Source organism: Schistocerca gregaria, chromosome 2 (assembly GCF_023897955.1).
Source record: "Schistocerca gregaria isolate iqSchGreg1 chromosome 2, iqSchGreg1.2, whole genome shotgun sequence".
Lineage (NCBI taxonomy): Eukaryota > Metazoa > Arthropoda > Insecta > Orthoptera > Acrididae > Schistocerca > Schistocerca gregaria.
The window spans coordinates 413,914,275-413,941,285 of NC_064921.1; the positions used below are offsets into that span (position 1 = coordinate 413,914,275).

The 27,011-nt window shown below is 43.9% G+C and overlaps 1 protein-coding gene across 1 annotated transcript in view; it reads right to left on the reverse strand.

The window, feature by feature from the left end:
• The window catches only part of LOC126323429 (uncharacterized transmembrane protein DDB_G0289901-like), a 437,992-nt gene that overhangs the window by 129,975 nt on the left and 281,006 nt on the right, over window positions 1–27,011 (reverse strand). Inside the window, exon 4 of the mRNA XM_049994681.1 lies at window positions 9,669–9,745. Coding sequence (XP_049850638.1) covers window positions 9,669–9,744 — 76 coding nt within the window. The 5' untranslated portion in view covers window position 9,745. The remainder of the gene's footprint in view (window positions 1–9,668; window positions 9,746–27,011) is intronic.

Consider the following 27,011-nt stretch of genomic DNA (forward strand, 5'->3'; position numbering starts at 1 on the left):
ACTGAACAGTTTATATTTTCCTTATCGAAAACAAGTCGAAAAGTGAGGTTTAAATATATTCCATCTTCCCTATGAAGGGGACAAAAAATTTGAGAGTTCTGAAAAACCATCTAATTCTTGAACGTTTGAATATGTGCCCGTCCTGGGTTCGAACTCCTGCACCTTTACCACAGAACAGTGTACTACCAAATCGACTGTTGCTGTCTCATTCGACATTTATTGATAGGTTGACGCCTACTACTTACTTCACTCCATATCTTTCAAGCTCATGTCGAAGATAATCAGCAGAGTTACATGTAACCGTAGGTTGAATAAAATTTCAAAGAGGTTTATATCATCATCCATACCTTTGCACACTTAACCATCGATGTATTGTTTCCCCTCTCTTAACAATAACAAATCCGAGCAAAAACGGGGTTTTATGGGCCTAATGCTGTAGTCAACAGAAACAATGTATTGCTATCGCATGCTCCTTCTAATACAAAACTAATCTGTCAAATACAGCCCTTTCACCTTGAAGATGTGTAAATGGCTACCATTCCACGGCGTTTCACTAAGTTCACGGAGAGTGACATGATTCCGCTGTTCGCGTTTAGCAATGATCTGTAACGTGCAATTCCGCGTTACTTTCACGAAAAGGTCCTCATTCCACCTCTACGTTTGCATGAACGTCCCACTGATGAAGGAAAAATAGATAATGTATTCAAACGTATCTACATGTCTGCACCTGTATGTACTGTAGCATCATCGATGTGGGATGGAAGTTGCATGACGGACCCATTATATTTTCTCTTGACCTCATAAACTTCTTCTGAGCTAATATTTGTATTTCAAAATTAATCGATTCCATGGTGACAATCCAGAACATTTCCAACCAACAGTGATATGATGAATTATAAATGTCATTTCTTTTGTTGCTGTTCTTCAGTGAGTTAATTTATTTCCAATCTGCGTAGTTGGTCACGCGAAAACATTGAGTTTTTGCCAGAAATAAACTAAAGATAAAATGGCTTCCAGAACTCATAAAGAGTACACTGCCATCGACAGCATACAGCATTTAACGACTACCCTCCCGCTCTTGCCCTACCGGCTTCTTTCGATTTCCTGTTCCAAACTTTTTGCATCCAGATTGATCTTTTTTCGATCGGGGCTAAGCGAGCCAATTGGAGCGAGCGGAAAGGGGAGGGGATACGGACTGGAAAGAAGATGTTAGTTTTGGGTTTTGTTTGGAGGGGGGTTACTTGGCGTAGCTGAATTTCTGACCGTACGTGTGGCGTCATATTCCTCCCCCCCCCCTTCGCCCCCCTCCCCCCCCCGCCCCCCCCCCCCCCCCCCCACACACACACACTCCCAGAGCCCGCGGCTTTGCCAATTAACACACCCAACAGAACCCGCCGGTGCAGGCAACATTATAATTTCCGGTCGAGAAAAAGTAAAGTGAGCAGGTGGCTTGCTTGACGGTCATATCTCAACATCTGTTGTCTGGCCGGAACGAGCTTTTTCAGGCTGCGGCCTCCTACGCTTATTAGCGACAGTAAACATCAATGTATATCCTTGGGGAATCTGCGTTCTTATTTTGCATCCTGTGTAAAAAGGTTACTGTCTAAACAGATCTTCTACAAGTGGCTCTGTCTACTATATTTTAGCCTCATGTAGGTTTCCTCGTCCGACTCAAGACTAATGAAGGTGTTATTATGAAAACTCGTAGACATCTTTTCTATATTTTCATGCATTTGCCTGTATCGTTATTGTAACTTCTCTTAGCATTACTGTCACGCACATAAAGAACAATGAATTATCTTCACTGTTCACTCCAAATAACTTCAATATAATGGAATACATCGTTATTCTGCTTCCGTATACGCAATTTATAATAAGGAGCTCTGTAAATAAATTGCCACTAATTACCATAGCACTATTAGATTCCTCGCTATAATGCTGTTAATATATGACCAACATCTCTAATAGTTTTCCTTGATCGGAACTTTTCGGTTCGTTCAAGGTTGTACCTAGAAACTAAAAAGCCAGGAAAGAAGGATTTTGACAGTCAGTGCGTTGGCATTCAAAATCCCTGCTGCCAGTTCCAGACACTCGGAAACGAGACGTTAAAAGCACCCTGCGAGGGAGTCGAACCGTCCGAGTAGGGTCACTTGAACTACTTGTCAGCAGTAATACGACTGCTCATTACAGCGAGCTATGGTGCAGCCAAAGTATCCGAACAGTGAGATCTGTGAACCCTGGTTTGAGTTTGGCAGACCGAACCACTGCCGAACCCACGTCAGCCTAGATTCTCAGCCAGTTCCTAAGCAATCCCATGGTGCTTGTTGCGTGTTGCTTCTAGTGCATATCTCTAATGACGGCGTACGACCGTTACTAACGTACTTAGGCTGAGTAGTCTACAGACAGCTTTAGCGGTGAACGCTTTGCAGTCTACATAACGACATCGTCGTGGCCCACAGGACTCTCATACACCGATAAGCCAGAACATTATGCCCACTGTCCACCGGTGGATACCGCCTGGTGGCGTCGCGGGCACGTGATGCGGTAAGAAAAGTATGTAAGAGCAGCAGACACGAACGTGGATCACCCTAGCGAAGATATAGGCTGCAAATGGGGAAATCCATTGAGATAAACGACTTTAAAAAAGGACAGATTGTTATAACGCAGACGTTTGTACTCGAATATCTCTAAAACAGTGAAGCTCGTCAAATGTTCAAGTGCTAATGTGAGCATCTACGGAAAGAGATAGGAGGACAGTAAACTTTCACTAGGCGCTAAATGGTTGGACGTCCACGACTCTTCAAAGAACGTGGGGTTCTGAGGCTTATCTGCTCTGTAAAGTAGGATAGATGGTGATGTGAGGCATCTCTGACGAAAGAACACAATGCTGGTGCAGGACCAAGTGTTTCATAGTACATCATTAAATCTGCATTGTTGCACATTGAGCTCCGCAGTAGACCACACATACGTGTTCACAGGTTGACCCAACGACATCGTCAGTTACGACTGCAAAGAACACGAGACCTTCGGAACTACACCGTCTATCAATGGAAATGTGTCAGCTCTCCGGGCGAATCACATTTTTGCTACACTAGGTCGATTGTTCTCTCCACAAACGCCGTCATCGGGGTGAACAGCGCGCCACGGACGCAGGCTGATGGGAGCAGATGTAAATCCTATGGAACCCATCAGGGACGCTATCGGGCGCCATCAACCCGTACGCGAAGCAGCGGCCCGTTATTTGCGCGAATTACGTGACCTGTGCTTAGACATATAATGCCACATACCTCCACAAACTTACCAAAAAACCGTTGGATCCCTGATACGCAGAATCAAGGCGGACAAACAGGCTGCTAAGCAGGTGATCGTAGCGTTTTGGCTCTTCAGTGTGGTGATTCCTTCGACGCGTGCGGGCGCGCCACCTAAAATGATTGCCTCAGAGTGCTCGCCAGTGCGCTCTTTCACACTCGATCCATAATTATGAGAAAAAAATCAGCCCTTAAAGTTAGATGCAGTAAGATCACTTTCGTCAGATGAAGAGCCAAACAACCTAGTTCACGTGCCTAACATCGTGAAAGCCCATGCGAGCCGCAGAAGTGCCGCAACGTGAGGTGGCATATTATCGACTAATGTCTCAAGTAGTGCTGGAGAGAATTGACACCATGAATCCTACAAGGCTGTCCACAAATCTGTAAGAGTACGACGGGGTGGATATCTCTTCAAAAGCTCGTTGCAAGGCTTCCCCGATATTCTCAGTAACTTTCATGCCAGGGAGGTTTGGTCCCCAGCGGAAGTGTTTAAACTCAGAAGAGTGTTCCTGAAGCCATTCTGTAGCAATTCTGGACGTGTGGGGTGTCGCATTGTTCTGCTGGAATTGTCCAAGTCTTTCGGAATGCACAGTGGACATGAACGCATGCAGGTGGGGAAAAAAAATGTTCAAATGTGTGTGAAATCTTATGAGACTTAACTGCTAAGGTCATCAGTCCCTAAGCTTACACACTACTTAACCTAAATTATCCTAAGGACAAATACACACACACACACATGCCCGAGGGAGGACTCGAACTTCCGCCGGGACCAGCCGCACAGTCCATGACTGCAGCGCCTCAGACCGCTCGGCTAATCCCGAGCGGCTTGCAGGTGATCAGACAGGATTCTTACGTAGGTGTCAACTGTCAGACTCGTACCAAGACGTCCCAAATCACTCCAGTTGCACACGTCTCACAAGATTACAGAGCCTCCACCAGCCTGAACAGTCCACTGCTGGCATGCAGGGTCCATAGATTCGTGAGGTTGTCTCCATACCCGTACACGTCCATCCGCTCGATACAATATGAAACGAGATGGTTCAAATGGCTCTAAGCTCTACGGGTTCAAAATGGCTCTGAGCATTATGGGACTTAACATCGGAGGTCATCAGTCCCCTAGACTTAGAACTATTATACATAAGTAACCTAAGGACATCACACACATCCATGCCCGAGGCAGGATTCGAACCTGCGACCGTAGCAGCAGCGCAGTTCCGAACTGAAGTGCCTAGAACCACTCGGTCACAAAGGCCGGCATGAAACGAGACTCGCTCTTCCAGGCAATATGTTTCCAGTCACCAACAGTCCAATGTCGGTGTTGATGAGTCCAGGCGAGGCGCAAAGCTCTGTGTTGTGAGGTCATCAAGGGTATACGAGTGGGACTTCGGCTCCGAATGCCCATATCGATGATGTTTGGGTGAATGGTTCGCATGCTGACACTTGCTGACCGCCCAGCATTGAAATCTGCAGCAATTTGCGGAAGGATTGCACGTCTGTCACGTTGAACAATTCTCTTCAGTCGTCATTGGTCCCGTTCTTGCAAGATATTTTTCTAGCCGCAGCGATGTCGGAGATTTGACGTTTTACCGGACTGCTGATATCCACGGTACACTCGTGAAATGGTCGTAGAGGAAATCCCCACTTCGTCGCTACCTCGGAGATGCTGTGTCCCATCGCTCTTGCGCCGACTATACCACGACGTACAAACTCACTTAAATCTTGATAACCTACCGTTGTAGCAGCAGTAACCGATCTAACAACTGCGCCAGTCACTAGTCTTATATACACTCCCGGAAATGGAAAAAAGAACACATTGACACCGGTGTGTCAGACCCACCATACTTGCTCCGGACACTGCGACAGGGCTGTACAAGCAATGATCACACGCACGGCACAGCGGACACACCAGGAACCGCGTTGTTCGCCGTCGAATGGCGCTAGCTGCGCAGCTTTTGTGCACCGCCGCCGTCAGTGTCAGCCAGTTTGCCGTGGCATACGGAGCTCCATCGCAGTCTTTAACACTGGTAGCATGCCGCGACAGCGTGGACGTGAACCGTATGTGCAGTTGACGGACTTTGAGCGAGGGCGTATAGTGGGCATGCGGGAGGTCGGGTGGACGTACCGCCGAATTGCTCAACACGTGGGGCGTGAGGTCTCCACAGTACATGGATGTTGTCGCCAGTGGTCGGCGGAAGGTGCACGTGCCCGTCGACCTGGGACCGGACCGCAGCGACGCACGGATGCACGCCAAGACCGTAGGATCCTACACAGTGGCGTAGGGGACCGCACCGCCACTTCCCAGCAAATTAGGGACACTGTTGCTCCTGGGGTATCGGCGAGGACCATTCGCAACCGTCTGCATGAAGCTGGGCTGCGGTCCCGCAGACCGTTAGGCCGTTTTCCGCTCACTCCCCAACATCGTGCAGCCCGCCTCCAGTGGTGTCGCGACAGGCGTGAATGGAGGGACGAATGGAGACGTGTCGTCTTCAGCGATGAGAGTCGCTTCTGCCTTGGTGCCAATGATGGTCGTATGCGTGTTTGGCGCCGTGCAGGTGAGCGCCACAATCAGGACTGCATACGACCGAGGCACACAGGGCCAACACCCGGCATCATGGTGTGGGGAGCGATCTCCTACACTGGCCGTACACCTCTGGTGATCGTCGAGGGGACACTGAATAGTGCACGGTACATCCAAACCGTCATCGAACCCATCGTTCTACCATTCCTAGACCGGCAAGGGAACTTGCTGTTCCAACAGGACAATGCACGTCCGCATGTATCCCGTGCCACCCAACGTGCTCTAGAAGGTGTAAGTCAACTACCCTGGCCAGCAAGATCTCCGGATCTGTCCCCCATTGAGCATGTTTGGGACTGGATGAAGCGTCGTTTCACGCGGTCTGCACGTCCAGCACGAACGCTGGTCCAACTGAGGCGCCAGGTGGAAATGGCATGGCAAGCCGTTCCACAGGACTACATCCAGCATCTCTACGATCGTTTCCATGGGAGAATAGCAGCCTGCATTGCTGCGAAAGGTGGATATACACTGTACTAGTGCCGACATTGTGCATGCTCTGTTGCCTGTGTCTATGTGCCTGTGGTTCTGTCAGTGTGATCATGTGATGTATCTGACCCCAGGAATGTGTCAATAAAGTTTCCCCTTCCAAGGACAATGAATTCACGGTGTTCTTATTTCAATTTCCAGGGGTGTAGATGTTGCCGACCGCAGGGCCGTGTTCTGCCTGTTCGCATATCTTTGGGTTGGAATACACATGCCTATACCAGTTTCTTTGGCGTTTCAGTTTATATAATAGAATTTAAAGTTTGGGCCATATTTTACTTGTATAGATAACTGGTTTCAGTTTTACGGATTGCATCAGATTTGATAACTCCTGTAAGGCCGAAAACAGTCATCTGTACAAATCTAATGAAATATGGCCAAAGCCGGCCGCGGTGGCCGTGCGGTTCTGGCGCTGCAGTACGGACTGCTATGGCCGCAGGTTCGAATCCTGCCTCGGGTATGGGTGTGTGTGATGTCCTTAGGTTAGTTAGGTTTAAGTAGTTCTAAGCGCTATGGGACTTATGACCTAAGATGTTGAGTCCCACAGTGCTCAGAGCCATTTGAACCATATGGCCAAAACTGTAAATACTACGATTTATTTAAAAGTTAATGTTTGTTTGTTGTTAACGTATGAGCCTGGAGGAAGACACAATCTAGATACTTCATACCTTGTGAGAGTTGCTAACTTCACTGAGGAGGTCGCATTGAGACACGCACAATAATTTTTTTCTGCGAAGGTACGGTATTTAACAAGGTAGTTCAGTTGACTACGAGAATATGAAATTAATACTGATGTGTGTGTGTGTGTGTGTGTGTGTGTGTGTGTGTGTGTGTGCGCACGCGTTTGTTTTGTGTGTATTTCTGTATGAGGAATGTAACTCATCCATCAGGTTTGTATTAAACTATACAACAGCTCTGTCGCGTACTGGTACGATAGCCATTTAATCAGATATGTCACCTACATGTATTTCAAACACTGAAATTTTGTTGCATAACAAGTCTAGCAGGGTTGTTACAATGCCAGTTCTAAGTTCATCTAAAGAAAACCACGAACAATTATAATCGAAACAAGCGTTGTGCATCTGGTTTGCTGAAAGCTCGTTTTCTTACAGCATTTGCAAAGTGTACTGACAAGTCCGGGAACGCTTGATTAAGCTGTCGGGCAGCCAGCAGAGAGTCACCACACCTAAACAGATTGCACGCAAGCATTCTTGCCACCCAGCTCTGAGGCAGTATCTCTGAGATCGTGGGACACTGTAAATCACAGACAGGCTGAGCACCGCTGTCAGACTTCTAATTTCCATAAATACGTTCAAGTAATTTAAAGGGCCAGATTTCGTTATGCTTTTAGCTTGTCCGGAACAACAATTTGTCACCCAAATAAATATTCTATTGCGAAAGGCACGTTGACGTGAAAGCGCTTCCCTCTTAAAGGATGAAAATATTATTAATTTCTCCCTGCTAAATACGACCGGAATATAAATGACTTGCTTAGTAGTAACCAATGTTTTAGCCGTTTCTGCGCGCACAGATGGTGTATTGCTAGTATAACTAGGGTAGCTATTTATAATATTCTGAACCCGTACTTCGAATCGCCTGTGTACACTTACTCTTGAAGACAAAAGAATAGTAACATCCACGTTACATCCGATTTCTCATTTCACCTTTTGGGGATGCACAGCACAGACGTGCTCTGAAATCCAAAAATAAGAGCATAACACTGAAAGTTCGAAATTGACATGTTCGCTGAAAGTTGAGATATATCTGTCGGAGAAATATTCTATTTAAGCGTGTAACTTTCATAAAAGAATGGAACGATGTGAATGAAAACGAGAGCACACAAAACTGATGCCAAATATAACTAAAAGTGATGCAAGCAAACGATTAAAATTTCGTAGCGAAATGACCATACAACGAAGATAAATTTTTAACTCCAGAGAACTTCGAAACTATAGTTATTGTAAGTGTGATGTCTGTTTCCACATTCTTCCCATGTACTATAAACTTTGAATGCGATTGCATTTACTGCGTACTGTCCAACTTAGAAGTAACATAAACAGAGAGCACACTAAACAAACAGGGTGTTACGCGTTTTATTCTTAAACGAGAAGCCTCATATGAACAGCTACGGAACATGCTTTGTTGATCTAAAGCACACAGAGAATAAGGACTTATAATGATTTTAATTTTAATTTTCTCAATGGTCTTTCGGACGGTTTGATGCGGCCCACTACAGTTTTCTCCCCCGTACCACCCTCATCCCAGAGTAGCAGTTGCACACAACGCCCTGAATTATATCTAATGTATTTTTAATCTGTCTCTTGTTCTAAGATATTTTCTCTCTATCGCTTCCTTTAGCGCGATGAAAGTTATTTCCCGACGTCTTACCGCACATGCTACCGTCAGTCCATTGTCCTAGTCTGTGTTTTTCACACATTTCTTCTCTTGCCGCTTCTAGGGAGAACTTACTCATTTTTTTTATCATGACCTACGTGATGTAGTGATTAGCACACTAGACTCGCATTCATGAGGATGACGATTCAGATCCGCGTCCTGCCATCCAAATTGAGGTTTTTCGTGGTCTCCCTGAATCTATCCAGGCAAACGCCGGGATAGTTCCTTTTATGGGTCAGGGCTGATTTCCTTCCCCATTCTTGAAACATTCCGAGCTAGTGCCCCGTCTCTAATGACCTTGATGTCGACGGAACCCTAATCTTCTTTCCTTCTTTCCCTTCTCAGTCCACTTCATTTTCAACTTCCTTCTATAGCACCAGGTCTCAGACGCTTCGATTCTCTTCTTTACCAGCGTACTCACAGTCAATCTTGGAAAACTATGGAATATGCGAAATGAAGTCAAGAATGTAATGGAAACAGAGCAGTAGTATATAGTGTGTGCTGGTTTTCTGGCGTGTGAGACGAGAACAATCCCGTTGGTTAATGACATCCATTTATGCATTTATAGAAAGGAAATCCTAACGGTGGAGATAGAAAATTCAATCACATGCCGAATAAAAACTAGGAAAAAATTTAACTGTTTCCATTAACTGGTAAATTAGTCTAAGATAAGGTAAAACGTCATGTTAAAGAACATGCTAGAAATCATTTAAGAAAAACGCTGATATAATGTCAAGTGTATGAGTGAGGTGAAGGTAAATTCCAGAGACGGGGGGGTAGTTGGAGCGGATTTCGTTTAATAGTACCAGACGGCTGTTCTTCAGCAGTTTTTTTCCAGGATATAGGGATTTGTACTGGTCACGAACAGCTAATTGTGCCTGAAGCTGTGTGAGTCGCGCAGTACTTACCAGGGACGAGAGACGAAGACACTTCGGTGGTCATGAGAAGCGCCAGCAATGACGTCAGCACAAGTGATGACGCCATCCTGCAACAACGGGAAAGCACAACTGGTTAGCGCATCCTCTGTCGCTTCCCGAAAACAGATACTTAGGAAAATGCAGTTATGTCCTTGCCCTGTCTTTAAGTGTCGTTACAAAAAAGTACAGTTTTTTATATGGTGACAACTACTTTCACAAGTGAACGATGAACTATTATTTTTCTGTCTTTCAGTTTTGAAAGTCCGTGTGTATGTTTTGTGACATCCTCTGCTACAGATATTTTGATTAATGCTTTTATTCAATGTTGCGGATTTATCTCTTGCGCTGGTATTTTGCAGGACTACTTTGCGTCGTTAAATTTTCACTTGTGCATCGCAAAACTAAGTCAACTGGACAGACACAAAGTACAATAGAAATTATGCTCATATAGACATCAAAGGACATGATGCACTGTTTCTTATTTTAAAGTCCCTCTAACATTCTGATAATATAGCTCGACAATATTGCCTTGTATGGAACAAACACAACACACAGACGTTAAACGTCTCCACGCCCTTTCCACATGAAAATAGACACTTACTCTCCAGTTACCCACAACATAAGCGACATAAGATGTCAGTTAAGCGCGACGCATGGTTTGCAACACCACTTAGTGTTTGCTATTATTATTATTCATTATCGGAGCGAGACAAGCACGTCTCACTTTTGGACGGCTGTCTATCGCTTACAAGTCGGTAAATTGGAACATAATGTGCATGCACATATTTAAAATTTGTGTCTACTTATTCAGTATGTAGGCTACTGCAATAGATGGCATAGAATGGCCTACGTTCAACATTTATATAACATGTGAGGCCTTAACAATAAAGTGTAGCAGTTTTATGAGACCTTCCGAAGCGTTGTATTGTATTTGTACTGTTGTAGATGAAAGTGGACGTGGAAGTAAAAGGAGAATTAATCTAGAGACCAGGTCTGCTCCCCACAGAAGCGCTGAGAGATCCGTATCACAAAAACAGATTAACATGCTCCTTACGCCGGCCGCGGTGGTCTAGTGGTTCAGGCGCTCAGTCCGGAACCGCGGGACTGCTACGGTCGCAGGTTCGAATCCTGCCTCGGGCATGTATGTGTGTCATGTCCTTAGGTTAGTTAGGTTTAGGTAGTTCTAAGTTCTAGGGGACTGATGACCACAGATGTTAAGTCCCATAGTGCTAAGAGCCATTTTTTTTTGCTCCTTACGCAGTACGAACAACAAACTCTTACACAGTACGAACAACAAACTTGATGGCAAAAATGAAACTGATTTTGAAAATGTATTGGGGATTATAAGCTGACAGAAGAAGACGACAGCAGCAAGATACGGCAACAGCAAATATTGCACTTGCAATCCTGGCTCGAGTCCATTGGTGTTCTGGGAGGAAAGGGCTGGCAGTAAAACTATGCAAGATGCAGGGTCAAGCATATTCAAACAATATCCACACAGTTAAAGAGCTACAGCAGAATCTCGAAGCGCTACCATCTGTCAGGCAGACTGTGCGATGAATCACGCACACTGATTCATCAAAGCACTGATATCGTTTCTGCTATCCTCTGTAAACTGCAGTTGTCCTGTTTATTATCTAGGATAACTTTTTGGTGTCAATGTTTTCTGGTCAATTTCGTTACACCTTACCATCATGTTTGCCGGCCCATCATTTGTGAATTGCATATGTAGATGGCAGCTAACACTTCCGTGCTGTTCCTATGACAGTTGCACTCATATAAACGTTCACGTTCTGTCATTTATGTAGGCTCTCTGATCACGGCGGGAGGAATCGAGAGCTCATAGCCGTTCTGTTTGGGACTTGTTTTGTTCAGTCAGAGATGTATGATCAGTCTCAAAACCCTTTATAAATTTTGCTCAATTTCTCGCACGTACGTCAGCAAACGAAACATTCCGTCTTTCCCGGTGCTTATCTTCTTCACACACAAAAAGTTTAAAAATGGTTCAAATGGCTCTGAGCACTATGGGACTCAACTGCTGTGGTCATCAGTCCCCTAGAACTTAGAACTACTTAAACCTAACTAACCTAAGGACATCACACACATCCATGCCCGAGGCAGGATTCGAACCTACGACCGTAGTGGTCGCGCGGTTCCGGACTGAAGCGCCTAGAACCGCTCGTCCACAGAGGCCGGCTAAGGAAAGGAATGTTTGCATTGCGCTAACAGATGTTATGATGTCTGCTTGTGATTACAGTGTCATGACAATGATTACTAACAGCTACTGGGACAGAGCAAAGCAATGTATAGTTGATGTTCGCACCATTAATGAGAAAATGCTGCGCTGTCTTCAGTATTAATCCTTAGAAACACTGTTGTGGAATATTGATCAAACACCATCACAGAACTTTACAAAAGAGAATTTTATGCTGCATTATACAAGTCATGAACTGCTGTACCATAAAAGTAAACCATTCTAATCCACTTCTGCTGCTGAGGTGATGGTAAGCATCTCCCCTTTGTCAACGATGCGATACCGCTGTACACTTCAGGAATATGGTTAAAAGTGTGACTCGTGTTTTACAGTCCATCCAAATGGTTCATGAGAAGTTAAGCTGCAGATATCGAGAATGAATGACATTATTTCTCTGAGGAACTTCATAAATTATTACTGACAACAATAAATGGAATCTCAGGAGCAAATTATCACCACACCTTGAGCGCTGAAATGAGATGCAAAATGCATAGCATCATCTAAAACGGTAAACTGCATAATCGGATGTTAACCCTAGATCGTTCGGGAGGACGACGGTTCAATCCCGCGTCCGGCCATCCTGATTTAGATTTTCCGTGATTTCCCTAAACCGCTCCAAGTAAATGCCGGGATGGTTCCTTTCAAAGGGCACGGCCGATTTCCTTCCCCATCCTTCCCTAATCCCAGCTTGTGCTCCGTCTCTAATGACCTCGTTGTCGACGGGACGTTAAACACTAATCTCCTCCTCCTCCTCCTAGATTAGTAAAGCCTTGTAAAATTTAAAGCTGCAGTAGAGTATAAAACAGGACATTTTGTACTTAACCTGGTATGCAGCATACTACTGGTGATCTAATAAATGTAATTAACTACTGCATAACATACAAATTATGACATCCTGTTAATAAAATGTTGATTGGTAAACTTTACGATGTAACATTTCCCCCATTACCGTTCTTGGACTAAGGAAGCAATTTTTGTTCGTTATTACAGGGTTTTGTTGACTGATATAGCAAATTACTCTACTAATTCCGTATGCGTTTTTGTCGTAGCCGCAGCCGCGCGGGGTAGCCGAGCGGTCTTAGGCGCCTTGTCACAGTCCGCGCGGCTCTCCCCGTCGGAGGTTCAGTCCTCCCTCGGGCTTGAGTGTGTGTGTTGTCCTTAGCGCAAGTTAGCTTAAGTTAGGTTAAGTAGTGCGTAAGCTTAGGGACCGATGACCTCAGCAGTTTGGTCCCATAAGACCTTACCATAAAATTCCAAAAAAAAATTTCGTAGCCGACGTTTAATTAGCAAACAATTCATCGAGGGCGAAATGGAGTAGCGGAAGGGGCGGAATCAAGAGAAGGAAAATGCACGATTCATGTCTGAGACTATTTGCGTACCTCTCTGGACAGCATTTACGAGAGGGTAAACAGAACTGGGCTCTCTCGGAATCAGGGCTAGTGCTCATAGCATGGACAAGAGCACATTGAGCAGTGGCGAATATATCAAAGAATTTCGCACCGTAGGCGGGCAGTGTGTGGCGAGGGACGCCGTTCGCCTTCCGACCGGTTAAAGAGAAGGCGCATTAGCGGACATTAAACTGGCAGGATTCCCCTCAGATGGGCTTATACATCGCGCAGGTCGTAAAGACGGCGGGCTCGGCGCTGCGGGAGGCGGCCTGTTTGATACGTGAGGCCTGCACCGATTGGCGGACCACGTTTCCACGTAACGTGACGTCACAGAAACAGGCAGTTAACAGGGCAGCCGAACTGTTCTGTGGTCAGGTAAGAGACCTGTCTGCCAGCATGATTTACGTACTGGCAAACGTCCAGCTCTATACGGAAATCTTCATCGCGAGGTCAGTGTACTCTCTTAGATGGATATGTAACTGTGAAACATTCGACTACATTTAAGGCAAAGAAAAGATAAATTCTACACAAGGTGTGGTAAGCATTAAATGGAGCAGAAGTTGCCGTGTTTACGATGATCGAAAAACTGGCTTATTCCTTTTAAGCACTCTCGGATATTTTTTCCTGATCCGCTATCAGCGTGTGCTTAGTAGCAAAGGGGTCACAAAATTCTTTGGTCATTTGCCAAACAAAAGTACACGTCTGACTGAGAGCTAAAGTTTTTTTAAAGTGATATTTTTTCTCGGTAACCCCGTTTAGGGCGTAACTAATTTTTAATTTAAAAACAACGTGTAGAGTAACAGATTAATGTAACTGTTTTTGTAGTTAAATTTCAGCATATTTCGCTAGTAATCTTTGTGGTATTACAGACCGTCGTGTTTAGTTTTACTGAGTAATTTAATTGTGTTACCTTGCAAGATGCGTGGCTTATGATTTAAAAAGAGTCATGATGATCTCTTTCTTGACAAAATATTTCGGATTAGTCATCCCTTTCGGATCTCCGGCAGGGAATAATGATGAAGAGTAGGCTGAAGTTAAAGAGTATCGTCAGAAAGAATAAGTAGGCAAGAAGTGGGATACTGAAATACTAAAGATTCTGGCGTTATAGATGACGTCATTGTGAAAAACAAAGTTGGAAGATCACTTGAAGGCGATGGACATCTCTAAAAACGGCAATTACAGAGGTTGGACAGACAAATATAGATACAAGAGAGGTAACTGCGAAGAAACCTTGTGTAATAAAAGAGATACAATTGCTCACAGGAAAAAGGAAATACAAAAAAGTTCAGGGGAATTAAGAAAGACAAAATTATAGGACATTTAGGAATGAAACTAGTTGGAAGTACAGTGAAGTCAAGGCGAAATACCTGCAGGAAACATGTGAAGGAACTGAAAAAGAAGTACGTGAAACACATTCACGATTGCGAATATGGTAGCTATCAGATGTGCTTTGTATAATGAAATGAAGAATATTTCTTTTTTATACGGTATTACAGTGCCTGTGTTATTCTGAATCACGACGCGACGTAATTTGGAATAACACAGACACTGCAATATCATATGAAAAAGAAATATACATAGGAAGGACTGATTCAGCATACAAAAAGTTAAACAACCTTCGGTGAAATTAAACGCAAGGTAGTTAACATTAAGACCGCAATGGAAATTCCTCACTGTTAAGCACAAAGGAGAGAGAGGATGAATGTCAAGATTATATTGAAGGCCTCTACGAGATTCTGAAAGACATGCGATCAAATAATGCTGAACACACAGATAAAATTCCTTCGAAATTCCTTATATCGTCGGGGAAGTGGTAAACAAGCGACTAGTCAAGTTCGTGAGTAGAATCTATGGGTCTGAAGACATACCATTAGACTTTATGAAAAATATCATTCACACAATTCTGAACATCTGAGAACTACCGCACCTTGAGCTAAACGGCTCACGCGTCAATGTTGCTAATAAGAGAAGTATAGGGAAGGGTGGAAAAGAAAATCGAGAATCTGTTGGATGACGATCAGTTTGGCTTTCGAAAAAGTAAGGTAAGGCACGAGAGAGGCAGTTCTGCCGTTGCGATTGACAGTGAAAGCAAACTGAAAAAAATCAGGACACATTTGTATGGTTTGTCGACATATAGAAAGCGTTCTACAGTGTAACATTGTGCAAGATTTTTGGAACTCTGGGAAGAACAGCGGTACACTGTAGAGAGAGACGGGTTATATAAAATAACATGGTGCTCGGATTGAAAGGGTTGTAAGACAGGGATGTAGACTTTCGGCCCTGCTGTTCAATCCATACACCGAAGAAGCGATGGCGCAAATAAAAGAAATGTTCAAGAGTGGGTTTAAAATTCAAGGTGAATGGGTGTCAATGATAAGGTTCGCTGATGACTTTGCTATTCTCAGTGAAAGTGCAGAAGAATAACAGGAGCTACTAAATAAAATGAATAGTCTAATATGTACAGAGTGTGGACTAAGTAAACTGACGAAAAAGGAAATTAGTGAGAAGCAACAGAAATGAGAACAGCGTCAAACTTAATATCAGAATTGGGAATCATGAAGTAGACGCAGTTATGGACTTCTGATACCTCGGCAGCAAAATAACCTATAATGGGCGGAGCAAGGACATCAAACTTGCGCTGGCAAGGGGAGCACAGCACTGTATGGTAGTGGATCTTAGTAAGTGAAGCAGTGGAGAAGAGAAGCTAAGCGTACTATGAGAGAGTGTTGAAAATTAGGTGGACTGACAAGGAATGAAGTCATCTGCAGAACCATCGAAAAAAGGAACATGTGGAAAACACTGATAAGAAGAAGGAACAGAATGATAGGACAGGTGTTACATCTGGGAATAACTTCGAAGGTTCTAGAGGGCGCTGTAGATGGTATGAACTGTTGTGGGGACAGACACACAGCTAACAAATAACTGAGAAGAGAGCAATTTGTGGTGGACCGCAGGAAACTAACCAGAAGACTAATGACCCAAAAATAACCTCGCAAGGGTTTTGTCAGTGACAGTAGTTTTCATTTCTGTGTCAAAACTTGGGGTCGTATGATGTTTATAAGTGGTCAAACGGGCAGCCTGTAGCCATACTCCCAAACAAATCATGTATACACAGCGCGTCGAAGACTTCATCATTTTAAATTATTACGATAAAAGACGTAAAGCTATAGCTAAAATGACAACACTAGATAGTTTAGGCCTATTTTAAAAAGTAGTCGCTTGGATTTCCTCAGGAAATCATTGCAACAATTGCTGGACTCTGTTTAGGGAGGGAACGGGAAGTTTAGTGGGAAATTCAAGATATTTCTCTTTAGGACGAGTTCGTTTTCCTATGACCCCGAAATTTACCGCTTGAAAAGTAGAAATTATGGGACATTTAAAGTGCTACTTTCGTTCTGACCTCGTACTTGAAAAATATTCCAAATCAATGCTTGTCTTAGGCAATTTAGAAAAAGTTGTGAATGAAACTGGCATTCAAAGCTGTAAAGAGTTCAAGTGCTACAAATGCTGACTGATATACTTTGGATATAAGCTGCAACCAAAATTTTCTTCTCTCATTACTGGGCAGCTACTCGTGAGAATACACTGTTACGAACACTAAACGTAAGAGCCATCTGTTATCGCCATTTCACGTGTTATTAAATCAAGCGGAAGACACTGAAATAAGTTATATAAAGTCAAAATGTCAAACTGTGAAGTTCATGTTATGGCACACTATGTACATAAAGGAAAAGCTATATCACTTGCAAAATTAAAACCAACATCACATGAAGAAAACAAAGTAGTGTAAAACATTGCCAATTAAGATATGTTCTTGTATATAAAGACAGAATGTTATATTGTATAATTAATTTTTGCAGCACAATATGTATGCAAAACTAAGCTATAACAAATTAGAACCAACACCAAGCGAAGAAGAAAAGTAGTGTAATATATTGGAAAAACATGTTTAATATAGAACAAGACGATCTACGAATTCCACGCGAAAGACTGACAGTTTGGAAATCGCCAATGTTTGCCATTCTGACATTTTTAAAATAAATTTTAACCGCCTCATCTCTATTTATTTCAGTCAAGGGGCTGATGATCTCATCTTTTAGCGCCCTGAAGAACTAAATAGTGACTAAGCACGAAACAGAATTAAAATTACTGTCATTAGAGGAAGGACATATCAAATTGTGGCTGCATGATAACATTATCGTACTTCCTAAAAACGTTGCTGCAAAAGTTTACAATGTTCCAGGTACTCAATAACCAAAAAAAGAGTAAATGGCAGTCGAAATGACGAGCTAGGAGTAGATACGAAGTGCTCAACTGTTGTTACGGCAGGGAAACTGCCTCGGATAGCCGTTGCGTATGCTGTATAGCCTGGGTCCTGCATAAACCTGCCCCAACGAGGATGTGTTATACGCAGGTTCGCTGGCTGAAGACCGCGTCATCAGCGACTTCAAATGTTCATTACCAGCTGCCAGTCGCCCGGCAATGTTGCCGGTGATTAATTACCCACCGTCCGTTTCGTAATGCTCTTTCCCGTTGCTCCAGGAACAAAAAATTTTTTACGCACTAAGTTCAACGGCCCCGAGTAGGCTATAAATCGGCATAATTGGAAAGAGAAACGAAAGGCACTTTTATAGTTTAAAAGAAGCTGCTTATTCATTTATATGAACACAAGTCGAAAAACTTTTTCCTCTTTCAGCACAAAAGCCGTTTCTGATATGTGGAATCCATTTCTTGGCACTCCCACAGTTAACATCGCATCCCAAGATTCGGTAGGGCCAACTCTATTAAAGAACCGTGTATTGATTATAAGTGAAACTAATTAATGATTCGAAATGACGTTATTCCTTATTAGATTACATTAAGAAACAATATGTCCTATTCGCCATTCCACTGGAGAAATCGGACACAACGAGCAATTTTACTTTCCAAGGAGCTTTAATCTCCTTTTTGTTGAGTGTGTGGATCACACACGTAGTCTAGAGAACATACACTGACCGTCCAAAATGTTCCGAGACTGATTTCATTCCTGGCGTATGAGAGGCGTCAGCTTGAGCTAAGTAATTTAAACAACCGCTGTGTCTTCGACCGCTCGGTTGTGAGCAGGGAGTGTTAAGTAGGGGACGTGCGGCCGTAGTGTGACAACCTTGTTGTGTCACAAATGGCAACGGAGCAATATCTCTAATTCAATAGTTCAAGATTTTCCAGAATGTTTGAAAAAAAAGTAAAGTGTACGCAGAGTTTCTATTGCACACGTTGGATCCTGATCAGGAACAACGACGCTGCTTGATTGAAATACAAAAACCGGACATTTATTTTCTGGAGAAAATCATCAGGGATGACGAGACCTGGTGTTATCAATACAAAACCACCACTAAGCGAGAAAGTGCAGAAATTCCCATGAATGATCAACGCTTTGATGACATAACCAATATTCAAACCAATGTGCCGGCGAGTTGAAACACATTCCGAAGAATGAGTTTTCTGATAGTTTTGCGTGGTTGTAAGAAAGTTCTGTGTGTTGTACGCAAGTAGGGAGAGACTGTGTAACACATATGAAGCATTATGACTTTCTTCTTCACAGTTCTCTATTTTTTATGAAACCAGTCTCAAAAATTTTTGGATTGATGAACTAGAGTATTCATAAAACGTTATATACTTCCAAACCTCCTAAGAGTTCTTCGAGGAGGATTCATACTGTGAACATGCCGAGCGAATTATTCTCACACAAGTTCAGTTGTGCTTAGGTACGGGGAAGTCGTAGCCAAAGAAGTACTTTGTGGCATTGACCGAGCTCTTCGCGGTATTTGAGGATATTGCTAGGCACGAAGGATTTTGCGTTTCCTTGATGAAGCACGTCTTTATCTACACGGGGAAAATAAAAAATTATATTTATTCCCTGTATCAAATTTCTTTATTCATTCAGCTGTATTTATTGTTTTCCAGTTCTATTGCTGTCGGTTTCGAAACTACAAAGCTCTATCTTAAGGTGCAAGAGTATGGACATCTATGAACATCCGCAACATATGCCATCTGAGCGTGGGGAACGTGCTAAGAAACATCTCTCTTTTTCCTTAATCAAACGAATCATCTCGAGTGAGTGAACCTGATGTCCGGGGACGTGCTTGCACCCAAATCGATGAACAATACCTCCGATATTGTTTCATTATTATAAAGAATGCCAAAACAATATTCCCGCAAGCATGTCTCTGCACCCAAAGCTTTGTCATGTCACAACAATGGTTTCTTTCCGATGTTTCTCAGTGGACGATTCAACGTCCGTTCGTCCTGTAAACGTAAATCTTCGGAGAAGATACTCCGTCGCCAATCAGCAACAGTGAAGTTCCTATAACGTCTAGAAAATTCAAGTTTTCTTCCGATCACTACATCGTCATTTGCAAAGGAAGAAACGCCATCTGTCTTTTCGGAAGGGAAGGTTTGCTGGGATGTTGTGACGCACAGATTCTTGACTGCCCCCTGGATCATTTGGAAGGTTCAGTATAGGATGCCGTTTGCCCTTCACGCGCTCTTGCAAATGACACACAGCAGTAACCATAACGGTCTTTCACACTGATACTGCGATATACTTACCGGGGCGACGCGAATGATTCCCATGTTTCGCTGCCACACTTGGTCTGGAAGTGGGCATCATACTTTGTTGCAACTTTATTTTATGTTGGCGGTAGACAGTTGGGTTTGAATAACTCACAGGCATGCAATGAATTTAACGCACGACCAAGTGATGTTCGGAAGCATTTTCCAAATCAAGTTCAGTAACTAAGCACACTTCATCGTAAGTACCCAACGAATTCTAAGGAAGAAGCGCCCTACTAATCCCACAACACTCAGAGGACAACCGGTGAACGCCGGCGTAGAGTAAGAAGTGGCTGAGCACCAATCGCGGCCGAGTATTTACACGTAATTCGGGTGACAGGATTATTGCATGTGAGTATCTTCCATAGTTGTGTCTGGGTTCACAGTGACGTCTGCATTGCATTACTTTCCAACTTCTGTAACAGGCATGAGGAATAAGGACTACTTGCGCGCCAGCACAATACTGGCGGTAGCTATTAACCCGCGACTCAGGAGATTATGCACGACGGTTTTTTTGGTACACTGATGGCCATTAAAACTGCAGCACTATGAAGACGCCACAGATCAAACTCGACGCAAAAAAAAAAACCGCAACATCAAGAAGGAGTTGTGCGGCATCATCGAAAGTTGGTAGGCGTATTTCTACATCGGCAAGACAACGTCTATTCAGATTTTGCACCAGTCGATTAAGAGTAGTGCTGGTAGCGTCACTATGAGAATGAAAATCAGGTTTGCTGTAACGATCGTGAGGTTTAGTTACCTTTGAGTTTGAGCGTGGTAAGTTGATCTTAGTCAATCTACAAACTCACATCCGGCATCTGCGTGCATGCACCTTTGCATGCTTGAATTCAACATTCTGGCGGTTACACTGGTTATTAATGTACAAGCATTCCACATCTGCAATGGCTTACTTCGCGCCATAAATCTGTTACCTAGACAAATGTATTCCCGAAATTTCATTACTCTACAGTAACTGGTTTTTGGTGTTGCGATTTTTTCCCGTAAGTGTATATACTTGGAAACGCGGACGATTAGTTCAGTACAATTGCGAAAACCACTGGAGCGATTTCAACCAAACTTGGTATACATATCCTTTACTGTCATGTAAGAACCGCTGTGGGGGGGGGGGGGGGGGGGGGTCAGTTCTGGAGATATGACGTCATAAACAATGAGACGCCTGAAAAACTGCCGCGTCATGCATGAAGTTTTAAAACATTTATTCTTTAGTACTAAGATATATTTCTGCAGTCGAGTCTGATTAAGGAAATCGCTAACCCTGGCTGCTCTTTGACAGCTTTCAATTACGGAGCACTAACGGCTTTAGGCGAAAACAGTGGCCATCTATGCAGTTACGAAAAGGCGTCGCCCTAGAGATGTTTACTAAAGTGCGTGGTAGATACGCGAAGCAGTTGCGTCCAGTGTGCTGAAACGGTCCACGATAAATTTTCTTAAGTTATTTACATATTTATACAATTGTACATTATGCATATTTCTTTGCACGACTGTTTCATAAATTCAAAGATATTTTCACAAATACATGGAAACGAAGTTTTTTCGGTACTCTAGTGCAAACACAGTTTCTGTTTTCGTTTCTAATAGAAAGCTGGCAAAATGAGTACCCGGGCAATGCCACGTTTGTCAACCAATTATATTCAGGCTTTTCAAAAAAAATGACCTGATTTCAAAACTCCATATTTATTGATAAAAACGTATTACACACGTGAGATGGATTGCAAAGTACTCACAAAATATTAAAATTTTAGCTATTGTATTAGAAACCATGTGTCGACCAGCAGCTGCACGAACATCATCTAGACGATAGCTGATTTAGTCATAAGTTTCACACGATTTATCAGCTTTTACAGAAGTTATGGCGGCTGTTATTCAGTTCTTCCCTTGTTCTACGTCACGAGATAAAGGGGAGATTTTCCTTCACATATCCCCACAAGACAAAATTGCATGGGTCGATGTCTCGGAGGCGAAGAATGCAGGCAGTGTATCGGGGTCCCATCCGTCGTATCTAACACTGAGAATCTTCGAATGTTGCAGAATTGGCTTTTTCGACAACTGCAGGAGGCCTCCGATGACTTCATTTTCCAATAAGATGGAGCTCCACCACACTGTCACAACCACGTAGGTCAGTTTCTCAAAGACACTCTCCCTCAAAGGTGGATAGGGCGCACGGAACACCTAGACACTGCTCTGCGTTCTTGGCCTCCAAGATCACCATGCGTTACCCTATGAGACTTTTTCTTGTGGGGTTATGTGAAGGAAAGTATTTTCATCTTTAAGGCAGTTTTCCATCTACCTGGGCGAATGCGGGCTGGTTCCCCTTATTCCGCCTCAGTTACACTATGTCGGCGATTTCTGCGCAAACACTGTCTCCACGTACGCGTACACCATAATTACTCTACCAGGCAAACATTTGGGGTTACCCTCGTCTGGTATGAGACGTTCCCGGGAGGTCCACTTGGGGCCAAACCACACAGTAACCCTGGGTTCGGTGTGGGACGGCGGTGGGGTGAGTGGACTGCTGTGACGTGTTCTGGGGTTGGGAACCACTGAGGGCTACGGCGGCACGAAGCATCTCCATTGTTTCTAGGCCCCCGTTTAATGCACAATACACGCACAATGTTCATCTCCCCTTTACCTCATGACAGATGAAGTGATGAACAGAAAAACAGCTGCCATAACTTCTGTAAGAGCGGAGACGTTTGTGAAATTTTTGACGAATTTAGCTATCGTCTGGATGTTGTTCGTGCAGCTGCTGGTGGAAGGATAGAGCGTTTGCAATATCATAGCTAAAACTTCAAGATATTCTGAGTATTTTGCAATCCATCCCATGTTTGCAGTATCGTTTATCAGTAAATATGGTGTTTTGAAACCAGGTCACTCTGTTTGACACACACTGTATGTAAGAGAAGAGTAAGTAGCTGGTTCGTCATTCATAAATCGCATCTGCATGTTAGCCCGTGTAAGATGGAGGTCAGGCAGCCAGTGTTTGTATTCGACACTGGCAGGATCGCGGAATATGGAGTCCACAATTTATTGTTCGGCGACAATTTTGCTATCGCTGATTGGGATCCCATCCCTGTTGTGCAAATAGGAATTGGTGGGTTGAGGAGGGCCACGCTCGGCACCTTGCAAGGCCTGGGAGACTCAGACGGCGAGCGCCCGAGGGGACAGGTGGTCCACTCGAACGGTGCCGCTGGCAGTCAGCACGGAGACAGCACTGCGGCTTCCTTTGACGCGACAGCACAGAGAGCCGCGGTGTCAGTGGCTCTCCAAAGATGTCACTGGATATGACAGGGGCAGCTCGCCGCCTTCCAAGCCGAGCGCCGCTTCTGCATGCAGCATCACGATGGGCGTGTGTGGAGGCTCAGTCGTCGGACACTCAATCAACCACCGATACATTTTTAAAGTCGGAGCATGGATTTGAGGATGGGATAAAGAGATCTTCAGGGATGAGAAGAATTTAGATGGTGCGAATGAATTTAAATATGACTGGCATGATCTGAGAACAGAGCAGCGGGTAAGAATGAGCAGAAATCTTGGTGGTGGAAGTGTTACAATTTGGGTAGCCTTTCGCACTAAAGGTAAATAAGGCGTTGCTTGGCGGAATTCTGCAGTGAGCTCTAATATGTACATCGAGATGCTAGAGACAGAACTGATTAGAATCGATGAGGATCCAGGGAAAGAAAGTCTAACGTTTCAACAAGATAACGCTTCGGATGCATGTTTTTGCTACAAAAATGACGTATGAAGACAGAGATACCTATGTCTTGCTCTGACCTGCATGTAGCCTTGATTTAAACTCTGTTGGAAAAGCTTTGCGGAGTACTTTTATAAGTCCGCAGTTCGTGTTCGTGCGGTAGCGTTCTCGCTTCCCGCGCCCGGGTTCGATTCCCGGCGGGGTCAGGGATTTTCTCTGTCTTGTGATGACTGGATGTTGTGTGATGTCCTTAGGTTAGTTAGGTTTAAGTAGTTCTAAGTTCTAGGGGACTGATGACCATAGATGTTAAGTCCCTTAGTGCTCAGAGCCATTTGAAACATTTTAGTACTTGTAAGACTTGTTTATCGCAGTGGAAGGAAGTTTAGGGCTGTATGTGAGCTCAAAAGAGCGATACAAGAAGAGTGGGCGACAGTTTCACTGCCAGAATTACAAACCCCAACAAAATCAATGCCAAAGAAAATTTCTGAGGTAACTATGAAGAACGGGAGTTGCACAGAAGTGTTAACAATGCAGTAATATAACAGGACAGTGAGTGCCCTTATACCATGCAAACGCTTTATTTTGTTAGTCGGGTTATGAAAGGAACTATGTAATTCCGTCGTGACTGTTTATGTGTTATATGGATCTATTACCTTTTAGTAAATTATATACATTTATGCTTCAGACCTTGTGTATTACTACCACAGAAACCCTGCCTTTATACTGACTTCCACTACTGTAAGAAATGCCGAGAGGCAGGTTTTACTATGTCTATTAGAAAAAAATTAAAAGCAAACAGTCCTAAGACTGTAATATGAATAAATCATTCCTCTCTTTACTAAAATATCTTACTGTTGGCCAATTTCGCACTGAACCTGTGTAATTATAAATATTTTATAAAAGGAGATAAGGCAGAGAGCTTACTTCTTTTCAGTGTAGATGTAGAACTCTGTCAGACTGCAACCGTTATCATTGTAAAGGCTCATCATCTAGCGTGATGGTGTGTGGTGCCATTGGGTAACAAGCAAAATCATCACTGTTTCGTATAGTCGGTAATTTGGGCAGCAGGCTGGTGGAAATACCACATATTGACCGTGCAGTCCTCGGATGTTCAGCTCTTATCTTGGCCAGCATGTTCTTAAGATGTCTTATCTATTGAAAACATGTGGGCGTAAGATAACAATAGACTGACGCTTGACCACGCGCTGGCCCCTAGAACTGATTGATTCTGGCAAAGAGTTGAAGGAGCAGAAGGTGTAGCCTTATCAGTCATCCAAGCTCAAAGTCCATCCGAATTGGACCGTTTGTTGTTGCCAGATACGGCACCTACTTGTACCAAATTTTGCACCCTGTTTATCTCCGTAGATCGCCAAAAACCCTAAAAATTCAGCTATGAATTCGTCGTGCTATACTGTATACCCACTACAAGAAGAATTTCATTATTTGCTATCTTCTCTGGCACTGTAGTTTTGATGGCTAGAAACCAAAAAATTATGACCACGGCAAATTGCGAGATTGAATACGCATAGTGGGGTTCCAGGTAAGTGACACGTCAAGGGAAGTACGAGGGAAGATCCGAAAGAAACGCACAATAATTTTATTTACCAAGAAGTTTAGTAGGTAACGAAACAAAAAAATCACAAATAAACTTACGTCTTTTCCTGCTTTTCTATATAGTCACGAACGTTCTCAACACATTTCTCCCATTGTGGTATCAATTTCAATACGCCCTGTTCGTAGAAATCGTTTAGTTGAAGTATAGCCTCCTGCGGGCTTCTGATTTCACTTCCGCATATGTCGAAAAGCATTGTACGGCCAGAAATTTCTTCATGGGACCAAACAGATGAAGACTCCGACGATGCAAGGTCCGGACTGTATGGTGGATGCGGGAGCATCTCCTACACATGTCTGGCGATTTGCTCTCGAACAGGAGCAGCAACAATGGGGCGAGCATTGTCGTGAAGAAGTTTGACAGTGTCAGCGTTAATGTTGTCACTTCTGTCGTGAAGGGCATGACGCAGCTTAACCAAAGTTATAACGCAGGCTGCACAGTGGTCCCGGGTTCAGCAAAGTCCACCAATAACACACACCATGCAGATCCCAGAACACTGTCACGAGCACTTTCCTGGCAAACTGAGTCACTCTGATTCTATTTTTTTTCTGTGGAACCAGTATGTTTCCACACCAAAGACGCCTGCTTGGTTTCGTGCGTTCAGTGGTACGTCAACGATTCCTTTCAGAAGGCATGCTCTTCTGGGTCCTAGCACCTTAAGTGATCCAAGCTTATCATCATTTGCTGGCCTTTGTCATTATCTGTCAGGTTCTTAGGCACTCAGCGATAACTAGCTTTACGAAATTTCAACATGTCGTGAACAATATCGTACACCGCACCATAGGAAATGTTGAGCGTTAAGGTTCGGAGTTGCGCACGCCGGTGGTTCAAAATTGCTGCCTCAATCGCTCGGGCTCTCTGCGGGGTTGAAGCTCTTACCACACGCCCGGAGCGTGACGAATCACTAAGGTTCACAAGGCCCTGCTGGAGAATGCACACAACTTGGAGACATTGCTTCGCTCCGTACAGTCGTCTACATACACTCTACCGCATACACTTAAGAATTTCACTCGATTTATACAATTTTGGCCCACAAATATCGAACTACACTTTGTTGCTCTTCACAAGTTGACGACATTAACATGCACACCATTTTTGTTTCGTGGTTCAGGGTTCTAATGCTAGAGCTGCACGTGAAAGCAAAATACTCTCTGTAACGCAACCTTCGAACTATAAGTCGTGAAATGTTACCACTCCAGCTGGAATACCAAATGAGCAAAAAATTATTATGCATTAATTTCCGATCCTCAATCGTATATCAGCGGAGAGGAGACCAGCAGGGAATCATCCCAGCGACGATACAGATCGCAATTGGGGAAATCCACAGATACAAGCGACTTTGACAACGACAGGTTGTTACGACCTGGAGCCAAACAAGGAGCATCTGGAAAATAGCGAAGCTGGTCAGACGTTCACGTGCTACGGTCATGAGCATCTATGGAAATTGGTTGATGGCCGGTGAAATCATGACTAGACGCCGCAAGACCAGGTCTCATCACAGAAAGTGGTAGTCGGAGGCCTTCCATCTCTGTACTGCAGGACAGGCGGCGATCTGTGGCAGATCGGACTACAGAGTACGCTGTTGGTGCAGGAGCAAGTGTTTCGGAGCCATCGTTCATCGCACATTGTTGAACACGGGACTCCGCAGATGCGACCTCCTCCACTCCTTTCCATGTTGACCCAAAGATATCGTATGTTACAACTGTACTGCTCACAGGTCCATCCAAAATGGGCTGTGGGTGCATGGAAACGTGTCACCTGTTCGGATGAATCACAT